The sequence below is a fragment of the Mustela lutreola genome, chromosome 3 (assembly GCF_030435805.1).
Source record: "Mustela lutreola isolate mMusLut2 chromosome 3, mMusLut2.pri, whole genome shotgun sequence".
Lineage (NCBI taxonomy): Eukaryota > Metazoa > Chordata > Mammalia > Carnivora > Mustelidae > Mustela > Mustela lutreola.
In genome coordinates, this window is record NC_081292.1 from 154,534,114 (window position 1) to 154,557,532 (window position 23,419).

Sequence of the window (23,419 nt, forward strand, 5' to 3'; positions counted from 1 at the left end):
GTGGGTCAGCATTTATGACTGGTTATGCCATCTGCTGCATATGAAGGAGCCACACGCAAGATGTGCTCATTTTCACACTTCATACTGAGCATGTTGGATTTGTCTAAGACAAGACTGGACGGTTTTGAGACACACACACACACACCCCCATCCACACCCTCATATGTTGGCCATTAACATCTGAATGTCCTTTAACCCACCTTCTGGGTTTGCCATGCCTTCAGACTTCAGGTTAGCCAAAATTTACTTTTGTTGTCACATTAAAAAAAAAAAATTTCTAGATGTTGGTATCTCTCTTTTTCAGAGAAGCTGGGTTTTTTGTTTTCTTTTTTAAAGATTTTTACTTATTTATTTGACAGAGATCACAAGCTGGCGGGAGAGAGGGGTGCGGGTACAGGGAACAGGCTCCCACTAAGCAGAGAGTGGATACAAGGCTTGATCCTAGAACCCTGGGATCATGACCTGAGCTGAAGGCAGAAGTTTTAATCCACTGAGCCACCCAGGTGCCCCAGAGAGAAGTTGTTTTGAACAGTAGAACAGGTCATGCTCTCTTTGAAAAATTGTCTTCTTTTTCCTTTTATAAGTCCAGTACAGTCAAATAGGCTTTTCAAGAGCTTAAGAAGTACATGTTGAATAAATTAATGCAGGTAATTAACCAGTTTCTATCAGTCAGGAGGCTTTAAGGATTAATTTAGAAAGAACATGCCCGGGATCGAGTCCCGCATCGGGCTCCCAGCTCCATGGGGAGTCTGCTTCTCTCTCTGACCTTCTCCTCATTCATGCTCTCTCTCACTGTCTCTCTCTCAAGTAAATAAATAAAATCTTTAAAAAAAAAAAAAAAGAAAGAAAGAACATGAGCTTTGGAGTTAGGTACAAACCATATGGCTTTGAAAAAGTTACCTAACTCATTGCACTTGGAGAGAATACCCTGTTGGACTATAACGAGCATTAAGGGAGAACTCTGGCTCTTACCTGTTGTAGGCATGCTAAATTGTGGTGTCCTTCCTTTTGTTCTCTTCATACAAAATGAAGGGTAATTATTGTGACTAGAAGACATTGTGAGTGCCATTTTATGTGGGTTGGATATTTCTGGTTAATGAGCACATTCATATACATGCTGATGATTTCATCACAGTGCTTTACAATATCTTACCCAGACAAGATCAGGAATCCTATTACATTTAAAACTAAGTGAAGAAAGAGCTTTTCAAGGTTATCACAGAATTAGCTGAGTGGCAAGATCTTAACAGCAAAGCTCCCATGGTATTGCATGAAGTGTAAATTTAACAGTGAAGTGGAAATCATTGTTACTGTTCTCTGTTACTTTGGAGTTCATTAGTGTAAGTGATCTTATGTTCTTCATCATTATCTTGAAAAGCACGATGAACAAACTGTTGTTTCAATTCTCAAGTAAGGTTCCATGGCATGCCTTTTCGAAAGTTCTTCTGTAATGGTGACTTTTCACATAGTAGTTGATCACTGTGTTTACTAGGTAGGTGATCGCCCATGAGATGAGTGGATATAAGCTTGGTGAAAGTAAGTCTTCTTTCTCTGGTCATCATGTGGGTCAGAATCTAGGATATGGATTTTGAATTGCCGTAGCCTCCAAGCCCTGGATGAGGGTGCCCCGCCTTCCTTGCTGAGGTTATCTTTCACTGCTCTTCTAGCCGTTTGGTGTTTATCCACACTGGGCCCCTGGGGACTCAACCACCTGCAGGCTCTTCTGCCCAGACTGTCCTCCCCTTCCCCTGTCCTTGCCATGGCTGCCCCCACCCACATCATTCAAATCTCACCTCCTCAGGCCTTCCCTGAATGCCCCGCATTCTCATGTCCATATTGTATCTTCTTCAGAGCACTCGATGCTGTCTGAATGCATCTTGTTTATTCATCATCTTCTTGCTTATCTTTCCGATTATTCATCATCTTATGCTTATTTTTCCGCTTACCAGAAGGAAGATACATAATAGCAGAGACTTTAATGTCTTAGGAATTTTTGTTTTGTTTTGAGTTGTATCTTTGCACTTTATTGTAATTTATAATAAAAGGACCAAGAATTTTTTTTTTTTAAGATTTTATTTATTTATTTGACAGAGATCACAAGTAGGCAGACAGGCAGACAGAGAGAGAGAGAGAAGCAGGCTCTGCACTGAGCAGAGAGCCCGATGCGGGGCTCGATCCCAGGACCCTGGAATCATGACCTGGGCTGAAGGCAGAGGCCTTAACCCACTGAGCCACCCAGGCGCCCCAAAAGGACCAAGAATTTTAAATGAATGATTTTTAAAATAAGGGGGATAATGAGATTTCAGTTTCTTTCAAATTATTTTACTTCTGTCATGAACTGATATCATAATTGAATTTGAAGCATCAAATCATTTAATCTTTTGATGTGACTTTTTCTAATTCTTATTTTGTTTTTGGTTTTTTTTTTTTTTATTTTATTTATTTGTCAAAGAGAGAAAGAGAGAACACAAACAGGGGGAGCAGCAGGCAGAGGGAGAAGTAGGCTCCCAGCCAAGCAAGGAGCCTGATGCAGTGCCGGATCCTAGGATAGGACCTGAGTGGAAGACAGACCTCAACCCACTGAGACACCCAGGCATCCCTAACTTTTTCTAATTCTTGTAAATGGCACAGTGATGTTTTACGGGAAATTATCTCAGATAGTTTTTGTAAATTTTGAAACATTAATAAATGTTTCTTTTTCTTCTAATGAGAAAGTGAAATTACAGTTAGGTATTATTTCAGGACTTCTTTCATTGTTGAGAAGTATTCAAAAATGTGCTTCTCTGTTGAAAGCTAGTTTTGCAACAGGGTCAGTGTCCACAGTTTTTTATGATACCTATTAAGTATTTATTTCTTTTGTGGATTATTTTGGATTTTGAGGGCAGATCTCGAGACTGAATCTATAAGAAAATGGACCAGAGATGCCCAGGGAGAAAGGTGCAGAGTAACACTGGCACCCCCATTGTATAAATAAATCTCATGATAGCTCTTCTGCAAAGGGATGGAGAGGAGAAGATGGAGGTAGACATCAGGGAGTGTGAGTTGGGGAGGGTGATGTGGAGAGGGAATGGAATGTCAAGAGTGTCTGAATTTTCTTGTGCTTCAGGGAGATCTTGCAACCCAGAGTACAGCCACAGGCCCTCTAGATTAGTCAGGGACTTGGAGCCCCACTCCTGCCTCCTTGCGTAATAAACATAATAAACAGCTCGTCCTCTTTGTCTCTCTGCCACAGTTGTTCTTGCGGAAGCTAAGTCACTGTGACTCATATCTTAGTGGGAGAGGGGCAAAGGTTTTATTATTGACCAGGGGAAAAAATGCAGTCTTTGCCTTCACTTTGTTAACATTCAGAACAAGTGTTTCCAAGGATCACTTCCTCTTGTGCTGTGCCTGGTTGCTTAAGAAATTATAAGGGAACAGAGAGTTCTGCTAGAACTGATCGGTAATGCCAAATATCCTTGTAGATACGCCGTTTTATTCTTTAGCACATGGTAATTTTAGGCAGAGGATCTATATAGAAACTTTAAGAATCTTAAGTACAAGCTTTTAAAATTTTCATCAGGCTCCTGAATTTCTATATATATGGAGTCAACAGAATTATAAAGTCAAAATCCATAAAGAGTCACTTAGGTGCATTATTAATTACCTATCTTTCAGGACAGCTGTGAAGAAGTAAGAGTCATAGAAAAGCACTTTGCAGAGAGCATTGTGGGCAGGCTGTGTGTGTGTGTGTGTGTGTGAAGCTTATATGTTGAAATATATTTTTACAGAAGATATTATAGAACCTCTAATTGAAAACTTACAGCAGTATTTTAGCGAAACAAGGTTTTTTATTTTTATTTTTATTTTTTTTAAAGATTTTACTTATTCATTTGATGGAAACAAGATTTTAATGAGAATGGGGTTATAGCAGAGATAACTTCGCATCGAAGGAGGCTTAGCTTAGCTTTCTGCTCATGAAGTGCATGAACCTCAACAGCTTTCCTCACAAGAGGTATCCAGCCTCTGCTTGAACACGTTTCCTCTCAAAGTAAAAATATATGTCTTGAGTAGTGCTTAGAGCTGGTTTCTAGGGCACCCACTGACCGATAGCATGAGAAGGAGGGTTCGGGGGTGAATTAACTGAAGGTCACTGCTAATGCTAAAATGAACCTAAGGACAAGGCAGTTGAAATTTTGAGGTAGTGAAGTTAACAGTTTGTTTTGTATTCTTCTGCCTATAGAGTCTTACTTTTGTTGTCTTACCACGTATTGCTTATTTAATTATTGAACAGTGGTCTTTGAGTCGTTGTCATCATCATCGTCACCATCCTCGTCCTCATTCCCATCTCAGGGGTCCGCGTTTGCTATTCCCTGTCTGACCCAGATTTCCACATGGCTTTTCTCCTTGGGCTTATGCAGACTTTTATATGTCACCTTGATGATGAGATCTTTCTTAGACACCTTTCTAAAATTGCAGCCGTCACATCTACCCTACACCCAGGATCTTGCTTCTCTGTTTTAACTTTTCTCCTCAGTATTTATCACCATCTTGGGTTGCTCGTCTCCAAGATGGCCCCAATGATTTTTTCATGCTGGTATTCGTAGTTTTGTGTAGCTTACTCCAGCACTAAATAGGGGTGACCTATGTAACCAGTAGGATATTGCAGAAATAACAGTGTGACTCTGAAGGCTGGATTAGAATCATTTGCTCTGAGAGAAGCCACCTGCCATGTCACAGGGACCCTCAAGCAACCCTGTGGAGAAGTCCACATGGTGAGAATCTGGGCATCTTACCTACAGCCGGCACCTACGCATTGTCCATATGAAGCAGCCTTCTTAGAGACTTTTCCTCCCACCCCAGTTCAGTTTCCAAATGGCTGCGGCCCTGGCAAAGAGCTTGACTGCAGCTTCATGAGAAACCCCAAACCGGAATCACCCAGCTGGGTAGCTGCTTCCAAATTCCTGACCCAGACAAACTGTGTGAGATAATGAAAGGTTTTTTTGTTGTCTTGAGTTGCTAGTTTGTTACATAGCAATAGTTCGCTAATATATCATCTGAATATAAAACATCATCTAACATATTTTGCCTTTGTGTATCTGCCTCAACTAGAATATAAGCTCCAGGATGGCAGCAGGTTTTTTTTTGTTGTTGTTGTTCACTATGGCATCTAGAACCTAGAACACCTTTCTCACAACAACCCCCTGTGAGAATAAATACTGTCATTATCCCTGTTTTACAAATAAGGAAACTAGGGCACAGTGAGATTAAGTAACATATCTGGGATGATGTGGTCAGAGCCAGACTTCTCTGCAGCTTAACGTTCTTACCAGAACCCTACCCTGTTCTAGTTCTCTGTGTTCTGTCTTGTATTATGTGTAAGGTGCTATGATAGTTATTATTGAGGGTACAGTGAGATTTAAGAAATGGTCTCTGTTGTCATGCAGTTAACAATCCAGTTGGGAAAACTGGGTAAATATCAGATAACTGTCATAGAGGGCGATTTGATCAGTGTTGATTATCAAAGGCAACGCAGCTCCTTTTCCAAGAATAATGGCAACCTGTGGTTCTTATGCATAGGTCCTCGTGGTTCGTGTCATCTTAGCCTCACTGCCAGGGCCACAACTAATCAAAAGAGGGATAATTAACCTAAATCAAAGGATGATTATTCTAGGCTAGGCGGCCACTCAAGGGAGTTCCTAGTATAAAAAACCTTATGAGGCCTATTTGATGAGATGGCGTCTTCTGATGTCTTGTTATCCTATGTATCCATACAGTAAATGTCTATCATTTGAGGTAACCTGAGCAGGTCTTTACTCCTTGTAACCAGGAAGGTTTCTCTTCCATGGTGTAATGCAAAGTCCAGAAAGTTCGAAGTTCAGAGGAGTCTGAGGCTCCAGGAAGATGAGGGTTGGACACTCCACAGAGAACTGACCCACAAGCTGCCCCTGAAGTAAGAGTATACTTTAATCAATAGGTGGTTTAGAAAGCAGAGTTCTAAAGCTTTCATAAAACATAGGAACTACAAGTGTACAAAGAAGTAATTTATAAATTGACCTCATTTGGTGTTGATTATATTTTTGTGTATTGAATAGACTTGCTTTATTCCATATAAAGCATATTGCAAAAATTATTTTTTATATTCTTATGTATTATCAGTAGAAAATATTATGTGTAGCTTTGACTGGAAATAATATGACAGCCTTTGTCAGCTAGTGATTCAAGAACTTCCAGTGATACGGAAAGTCGTTTTAGGGGTCATCAAACATGCTAATGGAGTCTGTTTCCTTTTAAGATTTTTTTTTTTATTTTATAAGGATAAAGAAAAGGCAACAAACGGAATCGGAAGAAAACAGAAGAAAAAAAAAGATGAAAATCAAAATTTGCAGTTGACAGTATCTCCCCTTGTGACTATTTGGGTTTCATTCTGGAAATAACTGTTTATTTTGTCTATCATGTCTTGCACTTATACTGAATGAGTGAAGTAGGCAGTCTCCTCCCTCTTCTGCTTCCTCCTACCTGATAATGATAATAGTTTATGTGTTGGCTCCTTAGTAGGTGCTTATCATTGTGCTTTCTGTGGTACTCCTTCTGTTTTGGGATTTCTTTTCCTTTTTCCTTTCGTAGATGGCAAACTCCTTTATCCTGTAAGTTGTAGCTCAAATTACTTCCTTCTTTTTGAAGTGTTTCTTAACTTTATAAGTTATTTACTCTTTATTGTCTTGTGTTATATATATTTTTTAAAGATTTTATTTATTTATTTGACAGACAGAGATCACAGGTAGGCAGAGAGGCAGGCAGAGAGAGAGGAGGAAGCAGGCTCCCTGCTGAGCAGAGAGCCCGATGCGGGACTCGATCCCAGGACTCTGGGATCATGACCTGAGCTGAAGGCAGAGGCTTTAACCCACTGAGCCACCCAGGCACCCCTTGTGTTATATTTTATCCATCATAACTTTGTAATATCTGTTATGTGTGTGTATTTAACTCTCCCATCAGAGTGACCACTTTACGTGAAAAACTCATTCCTCTTTATATCCCTTTCTCCTTACCCCTTAGCACTGACCATTATATCTGACATAAAGGAGTTGGTCAGTAAATGGGTAGATGGATGAACAATTATTAATAACTTGTTTAAAGATGTGAAAAAGGGAACTCTGCTTCTGGCTATAACCAGGTGGGGAGAATAACTAGGAGTTCTAGATAAAATTCCATAGAAATCATATTTGCAGGCAGCAGAGAGCTGCTCTGGCTGTTTGTTGAGGTGAGACCAACATTGTGTATATTAACTTTTCCCCCTAGGAGAGTTGCCAGAATCTTAGGCAACGAAAGGAAGAACAGAGTTCTGGGCATTCTCATGGTGTTAAGGAGATAGAATTTTGAGTTTTAACTTGCCAAAGAAGAGAGGCTATACTTAGTATCCAGGCTTTCTTTGGAATCCATGGATATTGAGCCTCCTAAAGGCTTTAACACCCCCTCAGGTCAGCTCAGACCTTGACTCTGTTAAGGTAATTGTCAATACCCAACCTTCCTACTGGAGTCCCTTCCAGAGGAGAATAGTATCATCTAGAGCCTCTGCATTTTTTCCTACACAGTGTCTGGTACTTGATTTAAAAATAAACCAAACATATACCAGGCAGAACAAGAAATAGGCCAAAGGAAAAGAGAAACAAAAATAGACTGAAGGCAACCCAGAAATTAAAGTTATCAGAAATGGACTTTAAAATAACTAAGAAGTTCAAGAATATAGATAATAAAATTAAGAACTTCACCAGAGGTCCAGAAACTACAAAAATACAAACAAATTGGAATTCTGTAACTGAAGAAGCATTGACATTACGAACTCAATAGACGGGTATAACAGCAGATTTGTTAAAACCTAAAGAGTAGATTAGTAAACCAGAAAGAACAAGATAATAGTATGGAGAGCCAGAAGTATTAAAAATATGAAAAGGAGCAACGGGAATATTTGGGACATGATGGAAAGTCTGACATAAACATAATTTGAGGCCCAGAAACGGAGGAGAGAGAAAATGGAATAGAAGTGTTATTTGAAGGAATAACGGCCAAGAACTTTCCAAAAGAGATCAATGAAAATAAGCCATGGATTCAATGAGTGCACTGAATTAGTAGCAGGATTTAAAACACACACACACACACACACACACACAACACTAAGCATACTACTTTCAAACTGCTAAAATACAAAGACAAGATCTTGCAAGCAGTCAGAAAGGGCATCAGACAGACAGCTGATTTCTCAATAAGAATGACGGAAGCCCAAAACTATAAAATTCATCTTAAATAAAAAAATAAACTGACAATCTAGAATTCTGTATTTGCAAGAATATCCTTAAAACATGAGGGCAGTATAAAGGTATTTGCAGAAAATAAAAAACTGAGGGAATTTTTAATAGATACTTAAAGAACGACTTAAAGAAACACCAGAGGCTGGGAGTTCAAGGTACAGAGTCGGAGCATCCTGAGCTCAACCCTTCCACGGGCACAGCAAGTCTACAACAACATGCAGATCAACCATCTCTGTCAACAACCTGAAGACTAGTAGAGCACCTTTCCCCAACTAAAGATGGGGGAGAAAAGCCATTTTGAGAAGGGTAGGAAGGGCCGAGATGTGGTCATCACCACTAAACTGGCCTTAGAAGAAGTCCCACTAAACTGGGACTTCTTTAGGGAGGAGAGGCCACAAATAGAAGTAAGATTATGAAGAAAAAAATTCATGGGTCAAAGGAAACATACAGAGTAAAGGTAGGGGATCAACTACTACTAAGAGCTGGTACCAAGGTTAAAAGACAGAAGTAGTAAAGTCAGTTATATCCACAGTCAAGGGATACACAAAATAAAAAGTTGTACCCCGTGGTGTCAGACATAAAATGTGGTGGGGGGAGTAAAAATGTAGTGTGTTTAGAATGTGTCCCAACTTAAGCGAACATCAACTTAAAATAGACTGCTGTTTACATAGGATGCTTATATATGAGCCTCATGGTAACCACAGACCCAAAGCCTATAACAGGTACACAAAAAATTAAAGAGAAAGGAATCCAAACACAACATTATAGGGAGTCATGTCACAAGGGAAGGAGCAAGAGAAGAAGAAAGGAACAGAGAGAACTATGAAAGCAGCCGGGAAGCAATGAAAGAAATGGCAGTAAGTAAGTACGTAGCTATCAAGAACTGCTTTAAATGTAAATGGTCTAAATGCCCCAATCAAAAGATACAGGGTGACTGACTAGATTAAAAAAAAATTAAAAAAACAAGACCAGGGCGCCTGCCTGGCAGCTCAGTTGGTAAAGCATGCAACTCTTGTTCTTGGGTCTGTGAATGCAAGACCTACACCGGCATAGAGCTTACTTAAAAGAAACAAAAACAAAAGCCAAGACCCATTTATATGCTGCCTAAAAGATTCGCTTCAGACTTAAAGACACATGTAGACTGAAAGTGAAGGAATGGAAAAAGATATTACATGCAAATGCAAATGGAAAGAAAGCTGGGTAGCAATACTTCTATTAGACCAAACAGTCTTTAAAAGAAAGAGTATAACAAGAGACAAGGTCATGACATAATGAGACAGAGATCCACCCAGCAAGAGAATACAGCAATTACAAATACCTGTCCACCCAATATATGAGGACCCAAATATATAAAGCAGATATTAACAGACCTGAAGGGAGAGATTGACAGGAATACAATAATAGACGGGGACTTTAACACCCCACTTACATCAACAGAAAGAAATCCAGACAGAACATCAATGAGGAAACAGCAGCCTTAACCAACATATCAGACCAGATGGACTTAACAGACATATAAGGAACCAAGTAGCGGAACAGACATTCTTTTCAAGTGCACGTGGAACTTTCTCCAGGATAGTTCATGTTAGGCCACAAAACAGGTCTCGATACATTTAAAGAGATTGAGATCCTATCAGCATATTTTCCAACAAATATTTAGTATGAAACTAGATATCGAGTACAAGAAAAAAATGGGGAAAAAACCCTGCAAACATTTAGAGACTAAACAACATGCTACTAAACAACCAATGGGTCAGTAAAGACACCAAAGAGGAAATTTAAAAATACCTTGAGAATAACAGGTGTTGGCGAGGATGTGGAGAAGGGGCACCCTCATGCGCTGTTGGTGGGAATGCAAACTGGTGCAGCCACTGTGGACAGCAGTATGGAGTTTCCTCAAAAAATAAAAAATAGATCTACCCTGTGATTCAGTAATTCCACTACTGGGTATTTAGCCCCCCAAAACAAAAGATAATTTGAAAAGGCGTATGCATCCCTGTGTTTATTGTAGCATAGTTTACAGTAGCCAAGATATGGCTGTAGCCCAAGGGTCCATCCGCAGGTGAATAAAGATCAATACATCACCAAGCCCTGGAATATTGCTCAGCCATAAAATACCGAGATCTTGCCCCTTGTGACAACATGGATGGACCTGGAGGGTACACTGCTAAGTGACGTAAGTCAGACGGAGAAAGACAAATACCATGATTTCACTTCTTTGTTAAATCTAAAAGAGTTCCTCTAAGTAAGGACCACATTTGCCAAGAGGGCAGCCCAGGTGAAAGCACGATGGCTGAGTGCTGTTTCTCAGGAGGAGAGTCCAAGGCCCTAGCTGCCCCGCACATCCTGTTTTCACCCTCCCTGAACCCTGTGCCTCCAGACGTGTCTGGCCTCTCCAGCATCTAACCATTTCTGGACTTCCTTGCTTTTTAACTCCTGGGATTGTACTGCACATATATTTTACACCCAGGTTTTTTTTTTTTTTTTAACTTAGTGTTTTATTAAGTAAATGCTCTTGGAATATCCCTACAACTACCTTTAAGCCACCACACTGAGAGAGTTCTAGATTCCAACCAGAGTTCAAGCCAAGGTAGTCACATGTGTAATGCAAGTACTTCTAGGACAGCAGGAAGGAAAAAACCTGTATACAAAATAAATTGTAACTTGAGATGCCTACTCTCAGTACATCTTGCATGATTTAGTTTTCATTTTTAAGTATCCTCGACATAAAAGGTGGGGCTCGAACCTACAATCACGCGATCAGGAATGACGTGTTCCACAGATTGAGCCCCCACCTTGGAGGATTTAACCACTAAATGTAGAAGTATGAGGCTGGGGAAAATTCAGGTCTCACCATGGGGACAGTTTTAAGTAGCCTCTAGTATCGGGTTGTGGACCCACCTCCTGTAACAACAATGACCTGAATTAATGACGACTTGACAAATCAGTTTATTTCTTTCTCTCATTAATCTGAGTATGATATGATGGTTCCGTGTAGGATCCTTGTTGCTTTGTTATTCCTAGGCTATTTCCATTGTTTACATGATTGAAGATGGCTGAGTACATTTTGGCCAGTGGGAAAGGGTATATATGATCCAGGGAGCATACTCCTTCCTTTTAAAGGCAATTTGCATGGTTTGCTTCAGCTCACAGCTCATTATCCAGAAGTTACTGGAAGACTGGAAAACAATTTAGCTTGGTGGACATGTATTCTGTGCTATATGAGAAGCTGATATCAAAAAACCTCCCCCCAAAATATAAAATAAAATAGAAAAAATACACCAGGGCATGAAAAAGGGTTCAAGTAGGGGACAACTAATGGTCTCTGCCATGTTCTGAGTTTGGTAAACTCAAGGTTGTGGAGTTTAGATTAACATTGCTGATGGTTAAATTCTGATCTTTATAGTAGGGCATTTTTTTACTTGTTCATATTAAAATTACAATTGTAGGTAAAAGTCGTAGCGATTTTCCTACATAGACCTAGGAGAATAGGGATTTAGATTAAGCTTTTTTTAGTCACTGGAATTCAGTAAAATCCTCCCCTTTTCTCCATTCTGGTCAGTGAAATCAAGCTCTTCAAGGCTTACTTTTGGAAAGTAAGCTCATGCTAACTAATGACATTTCAGAGCCATGGCTTACAAATGTACACATTTATAATGAACAACAACAACAAAAAGATGAAGATAGAGAAGGAGGTGCCATTCTACTCACAACTACGAGGAAGAGAAATGATTCTGTTTCATAGAACTAATTCAAAGAATCTGCTTTGATGAGGTTTTAAACTAAGAAGGTTCATAAGAACATCAATCTTGTTTTCCTGTGCAATATGAAAACTTGTCTATTCATAATTTGGCAACTTGTCTCTGCTCTTGGAAGTATAATTTTTAAAAAGGCTATTGCAGAACTCTTGAGACTTTTGAAATTGTTACTAAATACTGCAAAGATAACCTTCAAAAAGAGCTGGTAATTCCGATTGGTTGTCCTTCTTGATAGTTTGTTGCCTTGGTGGTAATGCTGTAATTTACAAGTCTGAATTCATAAACACCCTAAAGGCTTGTAACTTTGCTCTGTCAAGTCAGAAGAGAATCATTGGCACATTTCTCTTTTCCCAAATGTAGAATGGAAAAAAATAAATTCCCATCACACTAGTCGATTTCTTACTTTAACAGAGCTCTGTGTCTAAATTCCTTTTTTCTTTCAATATTTAATATCTGGTATCCTTAGGAATTCACGGAATTCTTCCCAAGTTATTTAACAGTGTTTCTTTTTCCACATAGACTGTCCTTCATCTGCCTGGGTTCAGTTCCAAGACAGTTGTTACGTTTTTCTTAAAGAAGCCATCAAAGTAGAAAGCATAGAGGACGTCAGAAATCAGTGTACTGACCATGGTAAGGCGCTTACTCTTCTTATTTTTTTTCCACAGCCATAAATGGTGTTCACACATTTCTTCAAAAAATGGTTTTGGCATATCTCACTTACACCTGGGTCCTTGTAATAAATGAACAATTTTTATTATATAATGCAGCAGCCACACTGTGGAGTTGGGTATATATTTAAGCTTTGAGTTGGAAGACAGCTGTTAGACAGTCCTGTCCAGAGCTGTGTGATAGAAGCTTAGCAATAGCAGTATCTTTTTCACGTGCGTACCCTGTGCCAGGCACCAGGTGGGTTTGATTATCCTTACATAACTACCAGGTGGTTTATATTAGCCTCCTTTAATCAAGGGGAGAAATGAAGTTCAGTTATTTGTTCAAAGTCATGCAGATAGTAATTGACAGAGCCAGGATTCAAACCAGGTCCGGATCAGATTTTAGGGCCATAGCTGTTAATCGCTCTGCTGCTATTCTGCCCTTGGTAGTGCTTTTCGGGTGTGCAGTGTGGGCGGAAGTCCGATGGGGCCATGAAGGGAAGCTGTGATAGCGAAGTGTATGTTGGAGAAAAAGAAGCAAAAGGCTATTTGCTAGCAGATACACTCAGTGTTCCCTGGAAAATATATTTACAACGTTACATTGTTAAATATTTCAAATAAATATGTCATTTAAGAAAATTTATTTATTTGAGAGAGAGCACGTGAACAGGAGGAGCAGTCTCCCCACTGAGCAGACAGCCTGCCCTCGACTGATCCTGGGACCTGGGACCTGGGACCATGACTGAGCCAAGGGCCAACACTCAACCAACTGGGCCACCCAAGCGCCCCTGAAAATGTCATTTTTAAAAAACGTGTGCTGGGTACTCTTTATATATTTGGCTGTTTGGCCAAAAGTACATCCTTGCTGTTAAGCCTCAAACTGTTGTGATTCTTATTTTTTTCTTTAATTTTTGTTTTTTAAGATTTCATTTATTTATTTGACAGAGAGAGATCACAAGTCAGCAGAGAGGTAGGCAGAGAGAGAGGAGGAAGCAGGCTCCCCGCTGAGCAGAGAGCCTGATGCGAGCCTCGATTCCAGGACCCTGAGATCATGACCTGAGCTGAAGGCAGAGGCTTAACCCACTGAGCCATCCAGGCGCCCAACTGTTGTGATTCTTAAAAGTTCAAACCGAAACTAGGATGTGAAATAACATCTCCTTCGGTGGAAATCTCTCTGATGGTGATAGGAGAGTCCTTGATTTTCTAGAAGTGCTTTTTATTACTGCATGAGATCTAAAATCTCTTGATCATTTCATTAAATTTTATCTTAGACTTATTAATAACTCCAGCATTTTAAAATGCCCTTTACCTAAAAAAAAAAAAAAAAAAAAAGCCACAATTCCTGACAACCAACCAGTATGACATTTTGGAAGAATATCAAATCATAATTATGGAAGGAATGAATGTAAGCAAAGAAGTGTTTAATCCTATTAAGTGCCACATAGTACTCAATACATATTGTTCCCCTTGGAGAAACTCATACCTGCCAAATGGTGTGGAATATTGATTCTTTAAGAACAAGACAAAAGTTCCAATCTACCAGTATGGCTTCATTTTAAAGAAATTGAATAATAGGAACTTTTTTGGAAAGATTTTATTTTTAAGTTATCTCTACACCTAACGTGGGGCTCAAACTCACAACCCTGGGATCAAGAATCGCATGGGCGCCTGGGTGGCTCAGTGGGTTAAGCCGCTGCATTTGGCTCGGGTCATGATCTCAGGGTCCTGGGATCGAGTCCCGCATCGGGCTCTCTGCTCAGCAGGGAGCCTGCTTTCTCCCCTCTCTCTCTCTGCCTGCCTCTCTGCCTACTTGTGATCTGTGTCAAATAAATAAATAAAATCTTTAAAAAAAAAAAAAAAAAAAAAAAAAAAGAATCGCATGATTTACCGGCTTACCCAGCCAGGTGCTGCAAATAATAGGGATTTTTAAAATGGGGTTCCTCCATAATAATTTTCTACTCTCTTTTAAAAAAAATCACTTATATTAGTTATTCTTAGATATAGATTTATAATTCAAATTATATTGGAGTCTGAGAGCCAAGAAGAGACACGTTCCTGTACTCGTATGCTTGTATGAAGCACAAGGTTCACTGTCTGGCTTTAATACTTCTTTTAAGCAGGTAAGCAACTGCTTACAGTATAGAGGTATAATTAATACTTGTTGGCCGACTGCTACAACTCAGTGTATAGTGAGGTGTATTTCTTTTGTTTCATATTTGCCATTTTTCTTTAGCAAACAAAGCAAAACAAAATTGGAAACACCCAGGAACTTTGTGACTTGTTTTGGAGTCCATTAATTCTACTTGTCCAAGCAGGATAGCCATTTGGAGGTTTTAAATTGTTATGTACAAATTTGCTTATAAAATTTATCTTGTGTCTAAAAAAATACTTCTCTCTTTTCCCCAGTTAAAATTTATAAATTCAGTTTGTCTTACTAATTAGATTTTTTTAAGCTTTCTCATATGTTTCTGTTAACCTTACCATTTATTTGATAATCCTCTGTATTCATTTCCACTCTGGAAATATCCAGTTCTTTGATGAATTAGGCAATTAGCTAAAATTAATTAATAATGCTCATATTTATTTTTGGCTAGAGTACTGTTTTGGTTTAGAGTAGTAGGTGGACATGAATTCAGGGTTTGCTATGAAGAACAAAAAGCATAAGGAGTACTAGAATATTTACATTTGGATTTATAAAATCTTCCCAGCTGTATAAAATCCTTAAACCTATCATTAGGGGTTTAGAAAACAAATGACTTGTTAACCTTTTGGGCTATAGAGAGCTATATTTAGAAATATTCCCAGGGCTTTTGCAAATTTACTTGACATTACCCTCTCATTATTCATAATGAGGAAAAAAAATTGTAAGAAGCTAAAATTTTTCTTATTTTGCAACATTTACCTTTAATTTATAATGTTATCATTATAATAGAAAAAAATAAATATTTTTAGTCTTTCCTTTTTGTGATTTGTGAGCTATGTCACTAGATATAAAAAGAATTAAAGACCCAAATTACATCTCAGCAGGTACTGTCACTGGTAATGCATTGTAAAAAAAATTTTCTAGAGCACATGCATTCTTCAGGGACTTATGCTGTCATTTGTTAAAGAAAATGAAAGTGTGTCTTATTTGCCTGACACAGTAATTTAAGTTTATACAGTATTTAATTAGATTACAGTGTTAAGAATCATTAAAGTTCCATTGGCTGCCACAAGGTCAAAGAAAAGGATGAAAAACTCATCTCTGAACACTTAAGCCTAAACTATAACCTAGTTAAATACTTCCCTTGAGAATTTTTCTAGAGTGGCATTCTGGTCACATTTCACAAGTAAGTACAAGTAAGTATCAGGGTGAAACAGATTAAAAGTCTGGATGACATTCAATAGACAGGCAGCTGGAAATTATAAGAAAACCATCACAGAGTTTTTAAAAATCAAGCAATGACTCAGGGAACCTCATTGAATCCTAACTTTGGATTAAAGTATTAAGTGTTTTAAAGGTCAATCTTATTTTTCTTCTTTTAAAGATTTATGGTAATTGCACAGTTTATGCATGGTCACTATAAAAAATGAGAAAAACATGTGCAGATATTTTAAAAATAAAACAAAATCAGGGGTGCCTGGGTAGCTCGGTTGGGCATCTAAATCTTGATTTTGACTCAGGTCGTGATCTTAGGGTTGTGGGATCAAGCTGCCTGTCAGGCTCCTTGCTCAGCGGGGTGTCTGCCAGAGGTTCTCTCTCCCTCTCTGTTTGCCCCTCCCCACCGCACTCTCTCTTCCTCTAAAATAAATGAATAAATCTTGAAAATAAGATAAAACAAAATCACCCTAAATTGCACCACTCTAAGGAAATGTAATGAATGTTAACATTTTGGTAAGTATCCAAGACTTTCCCCCCTAGGCAAATTTATATCAAATGCTTTTTAAAAATATATATATAAGAAAAGGGATCGTATTTGGCAAACTGCTGTATAATCTGCATTTTCCCTTAAAAATATCTGTGGCAGTAAAAATACAATGCATATTTCCTAACAACTGTACATTAATCTCGTATATAGAAATTCCATAACTGGTTTAATCAATCCTCTAATATTGGCTATTATTTTCAGTCTTTGTCAGAAATATGTGATGACCATTAATAATTGTGTTTAATGAGCACAGAGCTTACGATTGTTTTAGCATAATTGTTAAGGATTGCTGGGTCAAAGAGGGCCAGTGGCAAAATGGATAACGTGTCTAACTATAGATCAGAAGGATTGCTGGCTCAACTAATGTGTTTTTAGGACTTTTGACACATTTGCCAAATTGTTTCCAAAAAGGCTATACTAACTTTTACTCCACCTAACCACTTTTGAATTCCTGTTTTGTTATACCCAAGGCCAGCACTGTTTAATCTGTAAGCGTGGAAGTCTGCTTATTTTAATTTTGATTTACCAGTGAGATTGCATTTTTACGCATTTGTTTTATTTGCTTCTGTGAGGTTGTCTTTTTTACAGTCTTGAAACCATTTTTTTTCTTCTATTAAAGTATTTCCTTCTTTGTTTATAATGGAGCTTTAGTCTGCTGGTTTGTGATATTCTTAATAATACAGTATAACTTTGGGGAGATTTTTTTGGCCCTGTAGTAATTTTCTTTCCCCTGTAGTTAAATATTTCTGTCTGCCTCTTTTAAAAGATGTAGAAGTGGTCACCTAATACAAATTTTCTTTTTTTAAACCATTATCAGTACGTAACAGGAGCTCTGTCTTTTCCATTTGTTAACTTAGGAAAATATTATTAACTTTAGTGTGATGTCATAAATATAGTAGACTATGATTTAAGCTCCTATAATCCTCAAAATGTGGTCCCTGGATCACCTGGAATCTGTTAGGAATGTCAATTCTCAGGCCCCATCTCACACTGGCTGAACCTGAAACTTGGGGTGTGGCGGAGCGCTGTTTTAACAAGCCCTCCAGGTGACACTGATGCCTGCTCCAGGTGAACTAAGAGTCTGATGATTTCAGGAGCCTTTGTGAAGTCAAGATGATTTAGGAAGTATGCAGTTTAAGAGTGTGCAAGATTTTTTCTTCATTTCTCCATGTAGTTGTATTGGTTGGAGTATAGAAAATAGAATGTGTTGGGGCGCCTGGGTGGCTCAGTGGGTTAAGCCTCTGTCTTCAGCTCAGGTCATGGTCTCAGGGGCCTGGAATCGAGCCCCGCATCGGGCTCTCTGCTTATCCGGGAGCCTGCTACCTCCCCTCTCTCTCTGCCTGCTTCTCTGCCTACTTGTCATCTGTCAAATAAATAAAATCTTTTTTTTTTTTTTTTAAAGTGGAATGCTTTTTAATTTGAAAGAGAATCTTTGTCTAGGTTAAGAAATAGGGTTCAGTGTCTCTTAGAAAAGTAGTTACTCCTGATATTTATAGGGTGCTTATATGGACAGGTAGCTTACAGACTGTGAGGACAACAGCAGCGCATGTAGGTGAGACGTACAGTATGGATGACTGCTGCTCTTTATTCTGGAATCATGTGAGAGAGTCCCAGGAAGAATGAGCTAGCCAATGAGAACGAGGACCTCTTCTATCAGTCCACTTCCCAAAGCCAGGACTTTTTAAGGACCACACAGACAAATATGGGAAGGCACAAGGCTTTGGGCAGCAGGCATGGGAAGGCAGGTCAGAGAGACTGGTGCTTGACCTTCATAGGGTCTTGGAGTTGTTCTGGCAAGTTGCCCTTGAACTTTTCAATTTTCCCGGATATGGTCAGAACTTGTCTTCCTTACTGTAGTGAAGTGAGGACAGGAGAAACCATGGGTGCTAGCGGCAGTAGTCATGGGGAAAAGTTGAGAGATGCAGAACATGTGTTTATTGCTCAAGTTTTGCACGAGGTTTTGTTCCCTTGTCTGTAAAATACCTACCAACTCTGTGTGAATGAAACAGTATAGAATGATTCTGCCCAATTTATGCTGTCATTTTAACTTTTCTCATATTTTCAGAAATGTGCATATTCTCAAGCTAAATTTTTAAAAAGGTATAAAAGTGTAATTATTACAAGAGCATTATATTATAATTATGCATTATAACAATGCATAATTCTTACATACTTCATGTAATTTTCATTGATTCTGGAAACATGCTGTTTTTCCCTTTTAAAAATAATTTCAGGAGCAGACATGGTAAGCATACATAATGAAGAAGAAAATGCTTTTATACTGGATACTTTGAAAAAGCAATGGAAGGGTCCAGACGATATCCTACTAGGCATGTTTTTTGACACAGATGGTAAGTAATATTTACCCTTGTAGGAAATCACTTTTTTAAAATGGTACTAAAATTGATGACTTTGAGATTCTTTAGTTCTCTAGTTCAAGTTGATGTTTTCTGTGGTGTCCAGGTATAGTATATTCAGTGTGCATCCTATACCCAGTACTTGACCTGCACTTACTGCAGCTTTTCCCTGAAGAGCTCAGTGTGTTTCACACAGAAGAATCAAAGTTGATTCTTTTGTCTGTCGTAAAATATGGTTCTAGGCTCAAATTTTTCTAATATGCGAGGGTCATAAATCTTAGTGTTTGTGTCAGCAACAGGATAAAGCTAAACTGAACTATCAGAGTTACAATATGTATTTAGTGTCCCTGTAGAAAACAGAAAGCTCATAGATAATAAAATGAAACTACTAAGTTTACTATTAATATTTTAATTTTCTTGGCTATTTCCCCATGAAAATGTTACTGTATTATTTTCTTTTCAAGAACTTTTTTTTTTTTTTTTTTAAAGAGAAGGTGAAGGGGGAGAGAGAAAACCCAGCAGGCTCCATCCCCCTCAAAGAGCCAACACATGGCTTGATCTGACAACAACACTGAGATCATGACCTGAGCTGAAATCAAGAGTCAAATGTGTAACCAACTGAGCCACCCATACACTCATCCATGGACCTTCTTCAACCAATACTTTTTTTTTTTTTTGGTTAAGATTTTATTTGAAAGGGGCGCCTGGGTGGCTCAGTGGGTTAAGCCGCTGCCTTCGACTCAGGTCATGATCTCAGGGTCCTGGGATCGAGTCCCGCCTCGGGCTCTCTGCTTAGCGGGGAGCCTGCTTCCCTCTGTCTTTCTCTGTCTGCCTCTCCATCTACTTGTGATTTCTGTCAAATAAATAAATAAATCTTAAAAAAAAAAAAAAAGATTTTATTTGAAAGAGAGCAGGAGAGAGAGAGAAAGAGTGAGAGCCTGAGTGGGGTTGAGGGCTAGGGGTAGGGAGAGAGGAAGAGGCAGATTCCCTGTTGAGCAAGGAGCCTGATTCAGATCTCCATCCCAGGACCCCGAGATCATAACCTGAACTGAAGGCAGATGTTTAACTGAGCTACCCAGGCACTTCTTGAACCAATACCTTTGATTTGCTTGTACACAAGATATACTCTTCCTAATTCAAATCCTACAATCAAGTTTTGATAAGACATACCTTAGTAACTTCCCACCTTTAATCCTAGACCCTTTTCTATGGCTCTAAGTTTAAAACTTTCATAATAATTAAAATATTCTTAACTGACAGATGCAAGTTTCAAGTGGTTTGATAAGTCAAATATGACATTTGATAAGTGGACAGACCAAGAAGATGGTGAAGACCTAGTTGACACCTGTGCCTTTTTGCACACCAAGACGGGTGAATGGAAAAAAAGAAATTGTGAAATTTCTTCTATGGGAGGAACCCTTTGTAAAGCAGCTAGTAAGTATAACTGAAGACTTTTTTCCATTCCTGGAGGATAGGGAAGGTAGGGCTGGTTTTAAAATAATTTTGAGCCAGGTATGCCTCAGTAAATTAGAGGGAGTAAGAAAGACTTCAGAACATATTAGGATGGTTTGCTGTCAAGTCTCCCAGAAGTCAAATGTATTTCTCTTAAACTTCAGAAGTATGACCAGATCATGTGAACCAGGCATACTTTTATTCTATCTGCTAAACTTAAGAGCCTGCAAGAAGTTAAAAATTTCTTCTGTTGTTTGAATTACCATAGCTTCCTTGCATTTGGTTTGATTAAACAGAAATGTGAAGAATACTGACTCCTGACTCAAATTCTTTACAAAGAATTTGACCCTGTACAAGTACTGTCATCTTTTGTTTAGACAAATGAAGAAAAACCACATTGTAGTTTATAATTTGTTCTGGACTAAAGTGTAGTTTTCCTTCTGACCCATCAGAATGCTTTTCTTTTTTCCTTTTTCCCAAAGGGTGAACTCTGAATCTGGCCCCTGCCCCTCTACCCATCCATCACCGCCACCCCCCCCCGCCGGCTCCAGCGGTCCCCTCCTCCCCATCAGAATGCTTTCTAATGAACATAATTATTGTGTCCCACAGTATTTTGATATTATTGTTAAACATCAATGTTCTAAGTTTTAGAACTGTGTTCTCATTAAAAACACTTAAAACTTCAAAATAAGAACTTCAAAATCCAGGATGCCTGAGACACACTGGCCATTTGCCCATTTTGCCTCTTTAGGATTTACCCCCTTCTACTTCTGTAAACCAAAGCTATTTTTCCCTTTACATCTTAGTTTACATTTTTTTCTTTTTTGTCTTAGCAGGGTTCTTAACGACAGTTTATAGTGACTATATTAAATTCCTCATAGTTTTATGGTAGCTGAATTCAACCTCCAGTATTAGGATTTTTAAAAAGTTGGATCTTTTCATATATGAAGTCTCAGGGCACCATTATTATAAGCCAGATGTTTTTAAAACTTTGAAACATCAGAAAGTTTACAAATTTATACTAATGGAGGTCACAGGTGTACACTTTAATTTTCCTAGCTTTGTTTTCTACAGACTCTACCAAAATTCTCTCTTGTTTACCTCACTTTTTGAGTTACCTAATCCTTTTCCACCAGCCAAGCTAATGCATTACATTAGACCTCTATATCTTCTTTAAAAACAAACAAAACCTTTGTTCAAATGGAAAGCACAACTGACCAAAAGAAATATGGATAATATTAAACTATTAAATAAGGGATTCATTTTTAACTATTCTGAAGATGTTTAAAGGTGAACTTAGAATAAATCATACTTGAATATTAATTTTTATTTTTTTTTTTGTATTTTAGTCCCATATGAAAAGAAATATTTATCAGGTAAGTAATGGTCTTTTATTAAAATTTTTCCCAAAAATGATTCTGTTAAAATATTAGAGACTCCCTAAAAATTAATTGTATAACATAAAGTAGAACAATTTTTGTAAGAATTTAAAAAGGTCTCAGCTTAGTACATTCTAAATATAACTGCAAGTTATAAATTTTTTAAACACCAAAAAATATTTCCCATTTTGTTTTTGTAGGCAGTCACTCTGCAACCTTTTATTTAAAAAAATTTGACCTCATGGTTTTAATTCATTCAGCATCTGTCTTAAAGGTTTACTAAATGCATTTTTAAAAACAGGTAATATATTAATGTAGCTCAAAAAGCATCATTAAAATAAGGCAAACACTGCAAAGTCTGTCTCCCTTCTTGCCCCCATCTAGCCTATTCTAACTTTATCCTTACTGGGCTCCCATTCAGTTTCTTCTTTGAATGTCCGCTTCTTTTGCCAAAATAAGGAAACTGAGATAGAGGACTTATTTTGCCCCTTTTATTCACTAATATATTTTAGGTATCTCTCCGAATCATTACCTATAGATTGAACTTCCTTCTTTACAACTGAATTTACAACCGAATACTCTTCTATTGGATGGATATGTGTAGTTCTTTAACCTGCTCCAGACCCTTTTTAATCTCTTTGTTTCCAAACATGTGCTATTACAGTGCTGCAATGCATGAACCTATCTTGCACAAATAGATATTATCTAAAGATAAGAGTCCCTGTAAATGGGTGGAAAATGGATATAGAACTTGGATCAATATATTAAGAGGAATTGCACCATTTTGCATTTGCAGAAAAACGTGTTACAAAACTTGTGGATTTTTGGCAACTGGTAGTGTAATTTTTAATCTGTCTTTTTTGGAATCTGTGTGTGCATGCACCAGGGGTGGGGAGTAGGGGCAACGGGAAGAGGGAGAGGTAGACACTCTTAACAGGCTCCATGGCTGTCGTGGAGTCAGAAACAGGGCACGAACGATCTCATGACTGAGATCGCGACTTGAGTGGAAATGAAGAATCGGACACAACGGAGCCACCCAAGAGCCCCATTTAATCTATTTTGAGGTGGGTGGCTCAGTGGGTTAAGCCACTGCCTTCGGCTCAGGTCATGATCCCAGGGTCCTGGGATCGAGCCCCACATCGGGCTCTCTGCTCTGCAGGGAGCCTGCTTCCTCCTCTCTCTCTGCTTGCCTCTCTGCCTACTTGTGATCTCTGTCGGATAAATAAAAAAAAATCTTTAAAAAAAAAAAAATGTAGATCTTAAGTGTACAGGTTGATGGTTGCCTCTGTATACACCTGGCTATCTACCTCTCAAGTCAAGATACAGTACATTTCTTGGGGCGCCTGGGTGGCTCAGTGGGTTAAAGCCTCTGCCTTTGGCTCAGGTCATGATCCCGGGATCCTGGGATCCAGCCCCACATCAGGCTCTCTGCTCGGCAGGGAGCCTGCTTCCTCCTCTCTGACTACTTGTGATCTCTATCTGTCAAATAAATAAATAAATAAAACAATACATTTGTTACATTAAAAATTTCCCTCATGCTTTTTCCCCAGTACATGTATCCCCTACCATTGTCTCCTACTTAGCCACTATTGAGTTCTCTCATCATAGAGTTGCTTGCTGTTAACATATAAAT

At 38.5% G+C, this 23,419-nt stretch overlaps 1 protein-coding gene across 2 annotated transcripts in view; it reads left to right on the forward strand.

Annotated features, from left to right (window-relative positions):
• Positions 1 to 23,419, forward strand: part of LOC131827183 (CD302 antigen) — a 133,214-nt gene that overhangs the window by 103,795 nt on the left and 6,000 nt on the right. For both annotated transcript variants that reach the window (XM_059167249.1, XM_059167248.1), the window contains 4 exons: positions 12,560 to 12,670; positions 18,833 to 18,949; positions 20,216 to 20,389; positions 21,757 to 21,783. In XM_059167249.1, the coding sequence (XP_059023232.1) occupies positions 12,560 to 12,670; positions 18,833 to 18,949; positions 20,216 to 20,389; positions 21,757 to 21,783 (429 nt within the window). The remainder of the gene's footprint in view (positions 1 to 12,559; positions 12,671 to 18,832; positions 18,950 to 20,215; positions 20,390 to 21,756; positions 21,784 to 23,419) is intronic.